The sequence below is a fragment of the Akebia trifoliata genome, chromosome 9, assembly GCF_017979445.1.
Source record: "Akebia trifoliata isolate Shusen 1 chromosome 9, ASM1797944v1, whole genome shotgun sequence".
Taxonomy (NCBI): Eukaryota; Viridiplantae; Streptophyta; class Magnoliopsida; order Ranunculales; family Lardizabalaceae; genus Akebia; species Akebia trifoliata.
In genome coordinates this window covers 24,913,368-24,928,071 of record NC_141383.1, presented here as the reverse complement: position 1 = coordinate 24,928,071, position 14,704 = coordinate 24,913,368, and the positions used below count along the sequence as shown (strand labels likewise).

General features: G+C 36.3%; 2 protein-coding genes across 2 annotated transcripts; one reads left to right on the top strand and one right to left on the bottom strand.

Moving 5' to 3' along the window:
* The first annotated feature begins 401 nt into the window (after window positions 1–401).
* LOC147394948 (thioredoxin H5-like) lies at window positions 402–2,519 on the top strand. The gene is made up of 3 exons (XM_086454452.1): window positions 402–712; window positions 2,083–2,205; window positions 2,314–2,519. Exons 1-3 carry the CDS (start codon window positions 593–595, stop codon window positions 2,449–2,451), a joined length of 381 nt encoding a protein of 126 aa, XP_086310578.1. The 5' UTR covers window positions 402–592; the 3' UTR covers window positions 2,452–2,519.
* Window positions 2,520–3,441: 922 nt separating this feature from the next.
* On the bottom strand, window positions 3,442–13,442 carry LOC147394947 (plasma membrane ATPase 1-like). The gene is made up of 20 exons (XM_086454451.1): window positions 13,114–13,442; window positions 12,892–13,011; window positions 12,355–12,453; window positions 12,115–12,252; window positions 11,809–11,943; window positions 11,539–11,718; window positions 11,247–11,453; window positions 11,034–11,153; window positions 10,817–10,936; window positions 10,136–10,363; window positions 9,888–10,032; window positions 8,790–8,954; window positions 8,171–8,409; window positions 7,954–7,986; window positions 6,931–7,012; window positions 6,185–6,345; window positions 5,148–5,336; window positions 4,624–4,806; window positions 4,350–4,528; window positions 3,442–3,885 (listed from the first exon to the last, which is right to left on the bottom strand). Exons 1-20 carry the CDS (start codon window positions 13,165–13,167, stop codon window positions 3,789–3,791), a joined length of 2,874 nt encoding a protein of 957 aa, XP_086310577.1. The 5' UTR covers window positions 13,168–13,442; the 3' UTR covers window positions 3,442–3,788.
* Between the last annotated feature and the right edge of the window lie 1,262 nt (window positions 13,443–14,704).

Below are 14,704 nucleotides of genomic sequence, written 5' to 3'. Positions count from 1 at the left end.
ATCCATCAGCACACCAACTTCCTTTTATAACACATCAAACTTAGAACCACCTATTTTTAAAAGAGCTGCTATTGCCACACCAATTCCTATATAATTCACAAAAGAATTGCATACTAATCCAATCTTAAAGCTCACTACCCTTCATTATAATCCATCCTAAATAATAATAATAATAATAATCTAATGGAGACATAAATAAAATTTGATTTGATACTATAAAATTATCCTGTTAAAAGAAAAAGTTGGTGTGGCAATAGAAATTATATACTTTTTACTATATGGAAAGGGTACTTGTTCTATGCCTTATCAATATGGCATCGAATCTCATACCCTTCCACTCCTTCAACCTGATATTTGTGTTCTCTCCCTTTTCTTCAACTATAAAAAGAAACACTTTAATTTCATTCCAAAACCAGCTTCCATAGACCAAATTAAGACTTAAAAGAGTGAAGAAGCATTTCCTTTGTATATTATTTATTGGATAAAGAAACTGTGTCAAAGCTGCTTTTTTTTTTTTTTTTTTTGGGTTTGGGACTTTGGGTTAAGTTAGTTGGTATTTGATTTGTTGGTGTGTAAGATAAAGAAGGAAGAAATGGGAGGATTTTTTTCTAAGTCGTATCGTGCTCCATTGGATGATGGCCGTGTTAAACCATTCCACACTTTGGATGAGTGGCAGAAGCACCTCAAATCTATGGAAGGCTCCACTCAACTGGTCTCTCTCTCTCTCTCTCTCTCTCTCTCTTAGTTATCCCGAGAATACATTACGTATCTCTAAGATTTATCCCGGTTACTCGGGGTTTCATTTTTAGACAGTTGGGATCGTGAGTTACTACTATATAAATTCCCTTTCCATGTGTCTATGGACAAGATTTTGTGTCATTTCATGAGTTAGCGGAACCCAATCTAATATATATATATATATATATATGTGGGTTGTATCTGTTGACTAAAAAAATAATACACAATCTTGACTGTGTAAATACAACATTCAACAGTTGGAAATTATCCTCTATGCATAGGGAAGCATTTTGAGGCTTTGAAAATGTCAAATATTGTGTCAAACAATTTTCAATATATGGGAAGTTTTGGAATGGGCTGATTTTTTTGTGAGAATGATCACTATGGTAAGGAGATCATCCTCATAAAAAATCATCTCATTCTTAAACTTTTGACCCCATCAAAAGTGATTTACAAATAATTGACGGTCCACGATTGTTCCACTTGTAAACTAGGGTTAGAAGTCTCAGCATGGCTAATTTTTTTGTAAGGATGATCTCCTCACCATTTTGAAACTTCTAACTCATATATTGAAAAATGTTTGACTCTTTTTAGGGCTCCCTATATATATACATGGGACAACAATTGTGGCAAAATCTATGAAAATGATTTTTATTTTATATAACTTAGAAGTTTCAAAAAGGGTTAATTTTTTGTGAGAATGATCTCCATTCGAAACTTCTAACCCCATCAAAAATGGCTTACAAAAAACTGTTGTCATAAATTGTCTCATGAATCGTTCCCATATATATATATGGGTGGTGTTGGGAGGCCCTACAGAGAGCCAAACATTTTTCCAATGTGTGGGTTAGGAGTAGAGTTTCGGAATGAGCTGATTGTCTCACAAAAAATCAGTCCATTCTGAAACTTCTAACCCCTATTTTGAAAAATATTTGCCATAATGTTTGACTCTCTTTAGGGCATCCAAATGCTTCCCTATATATATATATATGATTGAGATACAGATAAATTCTCGACAGTTGGATGTTGTGTTTATATGCCACCATTGAATTATTGGTCTCATTATAGAAAGAAAATAAAAAAAAACTTACCCATCGAAAAGAAGGTGTTCACTAGCTTAATTGGTAAATTCTATGGGTGATGATACCGTAGACTTGGGTTGAATACCCATCATCACTAAGTTACTGATATCGATAAAAACAATCTTATTGATCAAAATAGGAAAAAAAAAAATTAAGCTTAAATCTCTTTGCATTGTAACACACAGCCACACTTCACTGGAAATGTTATATGGATCTGATATTGTTTTCTTTCTTTCTTTTAATTTTGTGTGGGGGAGTGAAGATGGTGATTGATTTCGCAGCATCATGGTGTGGACCCTGTCAATTCATGGCGCCAATCGTTATCAAGTTGGCTGCAACATACACGGATGTCATCTTTGTCAAAATCGATGTCGATGAATTAAGGGTATATTCTCTATCTCCCAATCTTCTCTTTTATTTTTATTTTTACTTTTCCTCGCTTGGTAGGAAAAATATTTGTTAATGGGTTGTATGGTTTTGATGATGATCATAGGAAGTAGCTCAAGAATATGGGGTGGAAGCCATGCCAACGTTCATATTGATCAAAGAGGGTAAGGAAGTCGATAAGGTCATTGGAGCCGATAGGGATGAACTCGAGAGCAAGATTGAGAAGCACAGAGGACTTGTATGAGATCCATGTAATATTCCTACGTAAATAATCAAAGAATTGCACATGGTGCTAGTGTGGCGTTAGTAAAAGTTGGTGTGGCAAATAGTAACACTCTAAGTAAATAGTCTCTACTTAATCTTATCTATATGTTTCTTTTTTACACTTTTAGTGCTTGTAAGAACAATAAGGATTAAACATGCAGAGTCATCCTGTTCTTGGATGCTTCAAAGATTTGATGCTTAATGAAATCGACTCGGTGAACAATGGGAGAGTGCCTCGAAGCTATTATAATTCTTCGTTATTGTTATTGTTATTTTTATTCTAGTTAGAACGATCCATCATAATCACGTTAGTGGTGGGTGTGGCATGGGGAATTTTACAGTTATTGCTAATCCCAAAGATGATAATCTATTGTACCGGTCTTGAGAAACATGTTCAGGTCAGATATGTGTCTACTCATATCCGTATCCAAAATTTTAATGCAGGTCTAAATTCGGGTCTGACTCAAATCTTACTAGCTTAAACCATTTCAAACAATTACAAAGTAATTTATTAAAAAATGTGGTTTAAATGTGAAGACCTCTCTCCTCTTTTGAAAAAAAAAAACTGAGTACTGCACCTAATATTCTTTGTTGATGAATGATAGACTAAAAAATATATCATACAATATATAAAATAATGTCATTCGGATATAGGCAAATATAGAGATGGGTCCGTACCCGACTCGGACCAAGGGACATCAACTCATATTTTAATTCAAAGATGCTTGAAGAAATCAAATCCGTTAAGAATTGGATGAATCGGATTCGGATTAAATACAACCCATTTTAAGCTTTATGAGAAACCCTTCTCATGGATCTTTCTTTCAGGATTTTCCTAGCCAGCTGACCTTAGAATCTGGGCTGGGGAACCCAAACTCAACATTACAAACTAAGCCAACAATCACTGCTACAAAACTACTCCCCAAATAAGCTTCAACAGTGAATCTAACTCACAAGAAAGCCAAAAAAAGGCTTAAAACAACTTAATGACATAAACAAACAATGCTAATGCACATTTCTTCCCTGCCAAGCATTTCTTTTTTTCTTGGTGTACGGCATATGCTGGCGTAATAGAATTTCGAAGACGAGAGAGAACAAAGGGAGCCTCCACAATGTGGGCACTATTAAAAATTAGAAGAAAAAAAAAATTGTCTAAATAGGGTAATTATACTAATATGTGGGTTCAATTCATTGGGAGCCCGTACAAATGGGGCGGACTACACAACTTTCAACACTAGCAGACTTTACTCGTAGCAGCGCAAAAGTAGTATGTTCATAGCACTGGAGGAGGAGGAGGAGGAACACCAAGAGCTTCTATCAGACGGTATAGGATTGCTGGATTGTGTCTATGTCGAGACCCTTCAATCTCACCACTGATTCTACATGACCTTTCAACGTATGGAGTTCTCTAAGCCTGCAACAAATCACGAAAAACAAAACAAATCAAAGAGAGAATAAGTAAAAGTTTGGGTGCCAATAGTCTCTTTGTAGATTTCTATTCTTTAGGTTTAGGATTTTATATGAGCCTAACTAGGCCTAATCGTAATCAACTACCGAAATTGTTTGTGTTATAATGTTTTGTAATGTTGATTAATAACTTGACCCAAATCTTTGTAATTTTTGAATAGTGTGTTTTAATCCTTAATTGGGGTGTGATAAATAATTTTAGAAATTGGGGTGTAATAAGTGAAAGTTTGGGTACCACTAGCAACTCTATTCTGTTTCCAATGCTCAAATAATAAATTATGCTACAGCCAGTAATAACTAAAACTAAACATAAGGGGGTAAAAGATGTCATTATTAGTAACATAATGGAAATTGAGTGAACAAAAAAACCATTTTGGCTTATTTATAAGATCAATCGATCGATAGCTTTACCTTGCAATCTCAGCCCGTCTTTTGGCCTCTTCAGCCATATGATTAAGTTCTGTAAAATTCGTGTGTTCACCAAACATTTTAGTGTCAGGTGGGTGTAATCCATGAAGTGTTCTCTGAGCATGCGCCCACTTAAGCTCACGTGCTTCCTTCCCGAAATCCTTCTGCGTCGTGAAAGCAATCTGCGAAACAGAAGAATCCAAGGATTCTCAATCAGATACGTTACTCGAAAGTCGAAACATGAAGCTTAACAATGAACCAGAGTCATCATTCATACCCTTTGTTCAATAACAAGATCCCAAGCCCTCCCACTCAGAGCATAGCGGATAAAGAACTTTATGAAATCAAGTGGGATGTAAAAGACGATGTTATAAAGCCAAATGATACCAGCCCAACCCCAACCAATCCCTTCGATCGCAGCAAAGCCCCAGTTTGCGTAGACTGCAATTAAAGTAGCAATCTGCACATATTGAAAAATCAAGGCTAAGGGTGTTTCCTTGAATAAGAAGGTTAGAGCAACTCCAACCAGGCTTCAAATCTCTATGTATAGAGATGGAGGAGCCCCTCCGAACCAAACTCCAAAATGAAGATTTGAGCTCTAAATCACTATTCACATCTTCAAATATATAACGCCCAGAGAGAATTTTTGAAGCTCCCTATCTCTATCATTGTTCACCTTTTTCAGAATATCTATTCTATCAAAAAAAAAAAATCATAAATGCTATTTTTGGCCTTCTTATTGAAGAAGAGGCCAATTTGAAGACTTTTGCATATATAGAGAGGAAAAAGAAGTTGACTCACCAGCTGAGCAACCAAGAAAGCTGACACAAGCAACAAGCCGGGACGCTCAATAAAAGACCAACTTCGTGATCGTGTCACAAATATGAGAGCCTGGCTGATCGTGCTCACTTGAAGGTATATAGCTGAAGCAAGTTTTTTAATGTCATCTTGATCTGTTTTTTTCTGAAGACTAGGCACCTTGAATATCCGCTGAAAATTACCAAAGGAACACGTTTTAATCGAAACAATTAAGTGAAACAAAAATTAAATCCTGTCAAATATACTAAGCAATTAAATCATCATCTTTTACACTTTTAAGTCAATATGTTTGTCCATGCCATTTTCGGATTTCTTCTTCAAGTCCTCGACTTGCACCAAAAGCTCACTGGTGTTGTCATTTGACTTCTCTAAAATAACTTCCCTTATTTTATCTCCCTAAAGGAGCTTTTATTAAATTTTCTCAAATATATTCATTTCCGATCGTCTTTCCTCATCGTTTCTTTTTCCTACCACTCATTCATCTCAAAATCCTCGTATGCTCATTATATGAACATGTTTCTTGACAGGCCAACACTCAGCTCCCATAAAGCATGGATGGTTTTTTGTTGTCTAGAAAAAAATTTCCTTTAGTTTGAACAGTAAAGTCAATCACATAACACTTCAAATTGTTCCTCCACTTTGTCTACCCAACACTTTTTTGTGTCAATCGTCACCAATTTCTACGTCTTTATGTATAATAGAACCAACCAAGTGACGGAAATAATACCTTATGGGATATTGTTTGTCCATCAATCTTAACTAGTGTTTCATTCCTAGAAGTGCATTGACTAAAGTTGAGCACTTAATTTCTAATATACTCCATAATTGTAGTTTCAATAAACTCCCTCTCTAATTTCATCTACCAATATTAAATCATCTGACACAATAGACAGCTCCCCATAGTGCCCCGGAAACTATAAAATTCATTGTTTTAGAGTATCAATACGTGTCATGCCTATTGCCTTGTACCTTCATGAACTTGTCGATTTTAATTTTTACTAAAGAGAAAGGTTTCATACCGGGAAGAAATCTGTTTTGTATGCTGCCCAAAAGAAAATGACAGTCATCATTGCTAAGTAACCTCCAAGAATTATGCCCGTTGCAAAGATCTCGGCTAACTTCCAGCTGTCTGGAAGAGGAGATGGTTTCACCCTATCCTTCGATATTGTCATTATGGTACCTGAAATTACAGAGAGCCAACACTTGAAGTCCCTTGCACTGAAGGGCAAAAGAATAAGCATAATATTTAGGGCTTAAAATGGGTTGGATTCGGCTCGGAGATGAGTATATCCATATCCAAATTTCTTTATCTGGGCCTGAACCTGTATCCAAATCCACTCAGATCCTACTAGAAAAACCAATCAGATCTAATGTGGATCCGACACGACCAAATTGCTTGATTTGGGGTTGGATAATTCCAAATAGTTCAACATTTTTATTTTATACTTCTTTGTTAATTGCTTTACTATACTATTTTTTACCATTATAATCATTTTATATGTTATATTAAAATGGCAGGAAAGGATATTTTGAAAATTCTAAAAATATAATTTTCAAAGTCATATATAATTTGGATCTAGGTGGATATATAGATGGCTCCATATCTGACACGGATCATGGGAAATCTATCCATATCCGACCTATCTTTTGCTTCAGATCTACTTCAAGGACCTAAATCCGCTAAATTTGGATCTCGAATAAAATCCAACATATTTTGTGCCCTAATAATAAGAGAGGGATATGTGCTTTCTAGTGAAGAACAAACCGTCGTTCAGAATGGCAATGATGAGCACCATGAAGGGTGGAAAATCAAATCTCCATATCAGAGCAAGCAGCATGAAACCAAGCTGTCACAATGAAAATCAAGTGGAATTGGTTAAGAACCATAAACCTTATTTATTAACCCAACCAATTATATTTGTGGCCGGGACATAATTCTTATAACATAGCTACAAGAATAGTACTTACAAGTGTTTTTAAAAACCAAACCGAACCAACGGTCCCACCACGTCTGATCAGATTTAAAAAAATAATCGGTCTGGTTCTCTTTGAACCTGTCTTTTATAAAGAACTGTTGGTCTTTCAAAACCAATGGTCCAACAGTACGAACCAACGGTTCTCATGAACCAATTCTTGAAATCTAAAAATTATTAGTACTAAAATTCATTTTTATTAGGATTTTTTTTAGGAAAGAAGTAGAAAATTTTGTAAATTTGAAGAAAATAGAAAGATTTCACAAAAAACTTTAATCCTATTACATTTTTTTCATCAATTCATGAAAGAGCCCAGGAATTTTCTTTCTTTTTTCTCTTGTTTGATTTATAATTATTTTTATATTTTAAAATTATCTAATAAATTCAAATAGGACCGATCATTTGAACAAATTTTCGATTTGATTATCGATCCGGTTTTTAAAACATTGTGTTAATCCAAAAGACTGATCTGTTGGAAAAGAGGCGAACTATGAATATAAGAGGGTCACAGGGCTTAAATGGGGTATGACTCGCCCAAGAGAGGAAAATATACACTCAATACTCCCCCTCACCCATAAGAGTGGAAACATTAGAACCCGTGACCTATACGAACCAGCGCTCTGATACCATGTTAACCAACCAACTACTCCAAAAGACCGATATGTTAGAAAAGGGGAGAACTACGAATATAAGAGAGTCACGGGGCTTAAATGGGGTATGACTCACCCGAGAGTGGGGGAAAATATACACTCAACACATTGGTACTTATTAGAGACAATTGTGTGATGAACCACAAAAGCTATCGGATAACTTACCACAATACGGATGGTAATAGATACTGCATAAATCTGCAAAAAAACAATCTGCCCAATATCAAGAAAAGCTCATATACTAGAGAAAGAGCTAAATTTTTTGCTTTAAAACATCAATAATAGTAATCAAAATGCAGAAAGAAAAAAAAAAAAAAAAAGTAAAATGAGTAAAATTTTGACAAATTGAAGTGTATTGGCACATGAACAATCCATGAATTACCGTGTAATTTTTCATCCTTTGGAAGATTGCACGACTGGTCAATACAGCACTGATAATAACACTAAGGCCAGGCTCAGTGAGGACAATGTCAGAAGCACTACGAGCTGCGTCAGTTGAATCAGCAACAGCTATCCCAATGTCAGCCTTTTTAAGAGCAGGAGCATCGTTAACTCCATCACCAGTCATTCCGCAAATATGTTTCATAGCTTGCAAGCGCTTTACAATCTCATATTTGTGCTCTGAACCAAGAACCATTAAATAAGCAATGTCATCTGAAGAATTACATTTGAAACATACAACCACAGCCGATTAAGAGACCGCAAGAGCACAAGGGGTTGGCCTAGTGGCAAGCCGAGCCTTGATAAGCTCCTCAGGAAGGGTAGGTCAAGTGTTTGAAAGCTCACAAAGCAAGGAATTTCTTGAGGCCACCCTTCAGGGTCCAATTGACCCTCGACTCAACCAATTGCACTTAGGACTTTCTGAGGGGGCGGTGAGTGTGACTGTAGGATTAGTCTCACCCAAAGGGTAGGGATACCAAAATAAGCAAAAAAATAAAAATAAAAATTAAGAGGCCGCAAGTACATAGAACAAAACAAAGAGATGGGTCAGAAAGAAGTACCGGGGAAAACACCGGCAAAACCATCAGCTTTCTCTATTAGATCATCAACCGGCAAAGCTGCAATTGATTCATCCTTGTGTTGTCCTAGCAAAGCAGATGATGGGTACATATTGGTTCCCATTCCAAGACGGCGTCCTGTTTCCTTTCCTATCGCCAGTTGATCACCTGATAGATGTTGAAAGTTGCAACTGCTTTAAGGTTTATTTATTCTTTATTATAAAAACAACTTAATAAGCTAACAAGGAACTGACCCATAATATGACAAAGAAAAATAACTAAAAGGGCCAATGCAAATAATTAGCTAACATTAATTCACTGTACCAAACAATAACAATGTTGAAGCTAGCTTCCAAGGAAACTATGCTTCAATTTCGAGAATGTAGTTCTTGTTTAAACTAAAATTTCTTGCTAAAGGGTTTTTACCGTGTCTCAATAAATCCCAGAGGTGTTAGTTGAAGAGTTGAATCTTTCATCTAGTTCCCATAAAAGGCTCTGCATACCCCCCCCCCCCCCCCCAAAACTGCCATTTTGGAGAGCCAGACCAGAGTCCTTTGAAGGGTCTCCAACACACCCTGCAACTGCCTCTCCATTTTGAAATATTTTGAGAGAAAAGTTTTTGGTCGGCAAAAGAAGAGAGAGATTTAGAATCTCTACCCTTCGGCAGCAAAGGACAATGACAGTTGGGTAGGATTTGCTATAGCTGATTTAAAAAAACATTAAAATATTTATAGAGTTATTTTGAATAGCACGGTTGGAGTGCATATCCCTTAAATATCCATAATGGCTCTTCATAATAGAATGCCTAGTAACTATGGCTATCCCTTGGAGTTGCTCTAATATTCATCCGAGAGATTTTACTCTCTTTCCAAGAGTCCAAAGGTTAGTAATGAACCAACCTTTTTTCTGTTTATGCATAATGCAATTATAAGGGAATAACATCTTGCAATGAAGGTGGTTGTAAGCCTGAATGTTGTTCATCATTACTATCAAAGAAACAGCTCTGGGGGCAACACAAAAAAAAAATTGCACACCACATCTAAATTGCTGCTATTCCAATGGTGAAATAATAACGGATAATGTCACGAAGCAGAAATCTACCTGTAATCATCTTAACATTTACCCCAAGGTTCAAAGCCCTCCTAATCGTCTCTGCACTGTCATGTCTGGGTGGATCAAAGAGAGGCATGAGACCAATGAACTGCCATGGACCTCCTGGGCTTTCTTTCCTTCCCTCTGGAACTTCCTGTTCAATGACAAAACACAAACCCAAGAAAGTAAAGCAAACAAAGTGCATTATGAGCATATTTCAGGTATAAACAGCACAAAACATGACAAACTTAGATTACCTGATATGCTACTGCAAGTGATCGAAGGCCTCGCTCAGCAAACTTATCAATCACAGCATGAACTCTACGCTCTATGTCTGACTTATTATGCACAAGATTCAGAATCTGTTCCGGTGCACCCTTGCTGACTCGATGCATTTTTCCTTCACCATCGATATAAGTAAGAGCTGTTCGCTTGTCAGTCGGGTTAAACGGAAGGAAGTGAACCTCTTGAATGCCAGCTCGTGCCTTTTCGTAGTATAAAAAGAATCAGAAAAAATGAAAGAGTCAATAAATCAATTAATATAAATAGAAAGCTGCTATTGGCACCCCAACTTTTTACTTATTACACCCCAATTTCTTAAATTATTCATGACAACCCAATTAAAGCTTTAAACACTCTCTTCAAACATTACAAAAAGGTTTGGTTCAATTATAATCTCAACATTATAACACTTGTTAAATCAATTTCAGTTGTTGTTTACAATTAGTATTAGGCTCACATAAAATCCTACACCCAAAAAAACAGAAATCTGGCAAGGAAAAAAAAAATTGAGAGAGCTTCTATTGGCAGCCCAACTTTTACTTTTTCTCAACCATTCACTTATTTTCTTTGTTTTTAATTGGGGTGTAATAAGTAAAAGTTGTGGTGCCAATAGAAGCTCTCTATAAATAAGAGAACTCATATGGTTCACTAGTTACCTCTTTTGGATCGGCCAGTGTCCCAACTATAGCAGTATCTATTGCATCCTGGTTTTCAACACGGGAGGCTCGGGCCGCCATAAGAAGAACGGCATCCGGGTGTACTCCTTTTGAGAAAACCTGAGTAAATAAAATCCAGGCACAATAGTGTGTCAAGATTCCACATTATGCACTGAATCTAGAAAGGCAACAACACACCTAACATATCCTATCTCACCTCAATAAGATTCTTGTCAACCGAAAGCTTGTTCAATGTCAAAGTTCCGGTCTTGTCGCTACATAGCACATCCATGCCAGCCATTTCCTCTATTGCTGTCATTCTCTTCGTGATAGCTCCCTACATTAGTTAATCCAATGGCATTGTATCAGAATTCCTAAACTCACATCAATTAAAATGACAAAATTCCCCGAAATTTTCACATTGACCAACCTGTTGAGCTAAGCGATGGGAACCAATTGCCATTGTAACTGAAAGAACAGTGGGCATGGCAATGGGAATCCCTCCAATAAGAAGCACTAGGAGGTTATCGATTCCTGGGCGGTAATCCCGGCCTTGTATCGGATACATCACAATAATCTCAATTACCATCCCCACAGCAATTGAACATATACAGAAATTCCCAATTGCAGTCAAGACCTACAAAGCAATAAAACAAGACTAAAATCAAAACAACAATTTTAAATAACATGTACGATGAGCATCTCATCTCCACTTTCCTTACTTTTTGGAAGTGTCCAACTTGATTGGTGCTGTCTACAAGATGGGCAGCCTTGCCAAAGAAGGTATGAACTCCAGTGGCGATGACAAGCGCTTCAAGCTCTCCTTGTTTGCATGTAGACCCGGAGTAAACACCATCCCCCGGGCCTTTTGTTACAGGTAGGGACTCTCCTGTAAGAGAAGACTATAAAGCCCATACAAGGAAACTTCAGTAAGACAGCTTAAATCTATATGGATTCAAAAACTAAAAGGGTAAACTAGATAGTATAGAAACCTGGTCAATTTTCAATGGATCTCCTTCAAGGAGACGGGCATCAGCGGGGACTATATCCCCAAGTTTGATACTGATTATGTCACCAGGAACAAGAACAGCTGCATCTTCCTCATTCCACCTTCCATCCCTTAGGACCTAAGTATTTTTAATTAATAAGAAACCAAAACAGAATTCAAGGTGTACATCAGACCCAACCTTTAAAACAAAATTAATTCAATCTCAAATCATGAAATTATAATAGAAGAAATCCCAAACAACAAATACCGACTATTAAATCCAAATAGAGAGTTCTTTGTTTTGTACTACCTTGGCTTTGGGAGCGAGACGAGCCATGAGAGCAGCGGCTGCATTACCAGCGTTGTTCTCCTCAATAAAACTGATCGTGGAGTTGATGATAAGCAGAGTAATGATGCCAACAAAGTCCTGCCAATCCGGAGGCTTCCCCTGCAAACATGGAGTCACAATTTAGAAAAGAAAAAAAATATTATTGTGGAAGCTCACTCATTTTACAAGAAAAATGAGGGGAAAAAAGTTATCAGTGCTTACTCCTCCATTTGCGAGGGCGATGGCCATGATAGCAGCAGCTTCCATGACCCAAGACAAAGGGTTCCACATAAACCCTAAGAACTTCAAGAATTTACTCTCCTGAAACACCCAGAAATCAAAACAAGATGAAATTTTGAAAACAACCCAATTACAGACAACCAAAAAAAAAAAAGTAGCAAAATTGAAACAAAATGGGGTTTATGTGTATATCTTCAAGAATTTACTCTCCTGAAACACCCAGAAATCAAAACAAGATGAAATTTTGAAAACAACCCAGCTACAGAAAACCAACAAAAAGCAGCAAAATTGAACCAAAATGGGGTTTGAGTGTGTATCTTAAAGAATTTACTCTCCTGAAACACCCAGAAATCAAACAAGATGAAATTTTGAAGACAACCAGGATAAGTACCAAAATTGAAACAAAATGGGGTTTGTGTGTGGAGGATGAAATTTTTAGAACGTCCCAGTTACAGACAACAAGACAAAACCAAAAAACAAAATTGAGACTAAATGGTGAGTCTGGAGGCACAAAGGAACCTTCTTCTCTTCGAGCTTGTTGTGCCCAAAGATAGATAATCTCTCTTGAGCAGCCTCACTTGTTAGACCCTCTCTACTACATCTCAGATTCTCACAAACTTCTTCTATGGGTATGTTTTCCTGCACTCAAACAAAAACCCATCAACAAAATCTTCAACAACAAAAAAAAAAAACATCAAAATCAGAAAAACAGAATGAGCTCATCAAGTTCAGATCTTTAACCAAGTCCACAGCTTCCTTCAACACAGCCTCCAATACTTCAGACTTGTCCCCCATCTCTCTCTCTCTCTCTCTCTCTCACACACACACACACACACAGACACACACACACACACACTCTACAAAACAAAGAAAAGATCAGAAACCATGAAAATCGACTATAAAAGACCAAATCTGTCTGAAAGAATGGAAGAGAAACGGAACCAACTAACAGTAAGAAAGTAAGTCAGTAACAGTTGAGGCGTTTTATCTACTTTCTCTCTCTGTCTCTAAATTCTTCAGCTTTTTTTAGAGAGAGAGAGAGAGAGAGATATTTCGTTTCGTTTAGGGCACGATCGTCCATTCTCCCCGAATAGACGGCCTTAAAGTAGAACATGTACTTGGCGGGTACACTCTATTATTTATTTATTTCTTAAATTGAAAAAGATATATACTATTAAAAGACCAAATTTTACTAATACCACACCCATTCCCGTACAAATCAAGAAAGAATTGCACACAGTTTGTGCGGCGTTAGTAAAAATTGGTGTGGCAATAGTAACTCTCTTGAAAAATTCTCGATAATTCCTCTTTGTCGTTATTTTGGTGTTTTACAACTAAGCCCCTCCAGGTTCTGTGTATACTTGAGATAGATAACTAACTTGACTTCACTCTTCTTTCATAGACTAGTAGAAAATGACACAAATGCTCTCAATTTTCAACTTTCAACAAAAACCCATGTTTTTTCTCCCAAAAATGTATTATTTAAGCTCTGTAATCACTATGATTAATTATTTTTAATCTAATCAACCTCACTTCAACACTTGTAAAGGAAGGATATAAAAATCTCGTCTCTAGGGAGTGAGCCCTTTAACCCAACAATCTAGGAAAATGGACATAATCCCAACCAAATTCCTAAAACTCCAGAGTGTATACTCTAGTACGGGAAGAAGCACGTGAACCCCCAAAAATCATAGTAAATATTTATGAACTTAAAAGAAGGTTCAAGGTTCCAACATAATTTTTATCTTTGTGGCACGATGATAACTACTAATAGAGCATAAAAAGAAAGTAAATATCTTGTAAAAACTTTCTAAAAGATAGACGAGGCGAAATAAAGTAGGTCAGATTTACAAGGATTCAAAAAAGAAATTTATAAATAAAAAGGATTTAAATGCAAAGGTACACAATCTCTTCTAAATCTAATTTACTACTTTGCAACAATTAGTTTTCAACTTTAGTGTTTGAGAGTTATTGGACAATCGATGGAATTACCAACCAGAAGAACTCAAGACAAGGGTTGGAGGATCACATTATTGAGGTATAAAGGTTGTAAAGTAGATAGAATCTTAGGATTGAAGATGAAAGTTAAATATTTTTAGAAATTTATATTGACACCCTAACTTTTATTTAATACACCTCCATTTCGTAAATTATTTATTACACCGTAAAGATTAAAACATACCATTCAAATATTACAAAAGTTTGGTTCAAGTTATTACCTCAACATTACAAAGTAGTATAACACATTAAAATAATTTCAACAGTTGTTTACAATTAGGATTAGTCTCATAAAATCCCAAATTGAACCGATAAATATCTAAATAAACAACAA

What these genes read in the sequence shown, in the direction of transcription:
- LOC147394948 (XM_086454452.1), top strand. Translation starts at nt 593, where the DNA reads ATGGGAGGATTTTTTTCTAAGTCGTATCGTGCTCCATTGGATGATGGC. An exon ending in TGGAAGGCTCCACTCAACTG is followed by an intron (nt 713 to 2,082) that starts GTCTCTCTCTCT and finishes GGGGGAGTGAAG; the next exon opens with ATGGTGATTGATTTCGCAGC. An exon ending in TCGATGTCGATGAATTAAGG is followed by an intron (nt 2,206 to 2,313) that starts GTATATTCTCTA and finishes TGATGATCATAG; the next exon opens with GAAGTAGCTCAAGAATATGG.
- LOC147394947 (XM_086454451.1), bottom strand. Translation starts at nt 13,167, where the DNA reads ATGGGGGACAAGTCTGAAGTATTGGAGGCTGTGTTGAAGGAAGCTGTG. An exon ending in CCCATCGCTTAGCTCAACAG is followed by an intron (nt 11,154 to 11,246) that starts GTTGGTCAATGT and finishes TAACTAATGTAG; the next exon opens with GGAGCTATCACGAAGAGAAT. An exon ending in CTATTACCATCCGTATTGTG is followed by an intron (nt 7,013 to 7,953) that starts GTAAGTTATCCG and finishes TCATTGTGACAG; the next exon opens with CTTGGTTTCATGCTGCTTGC.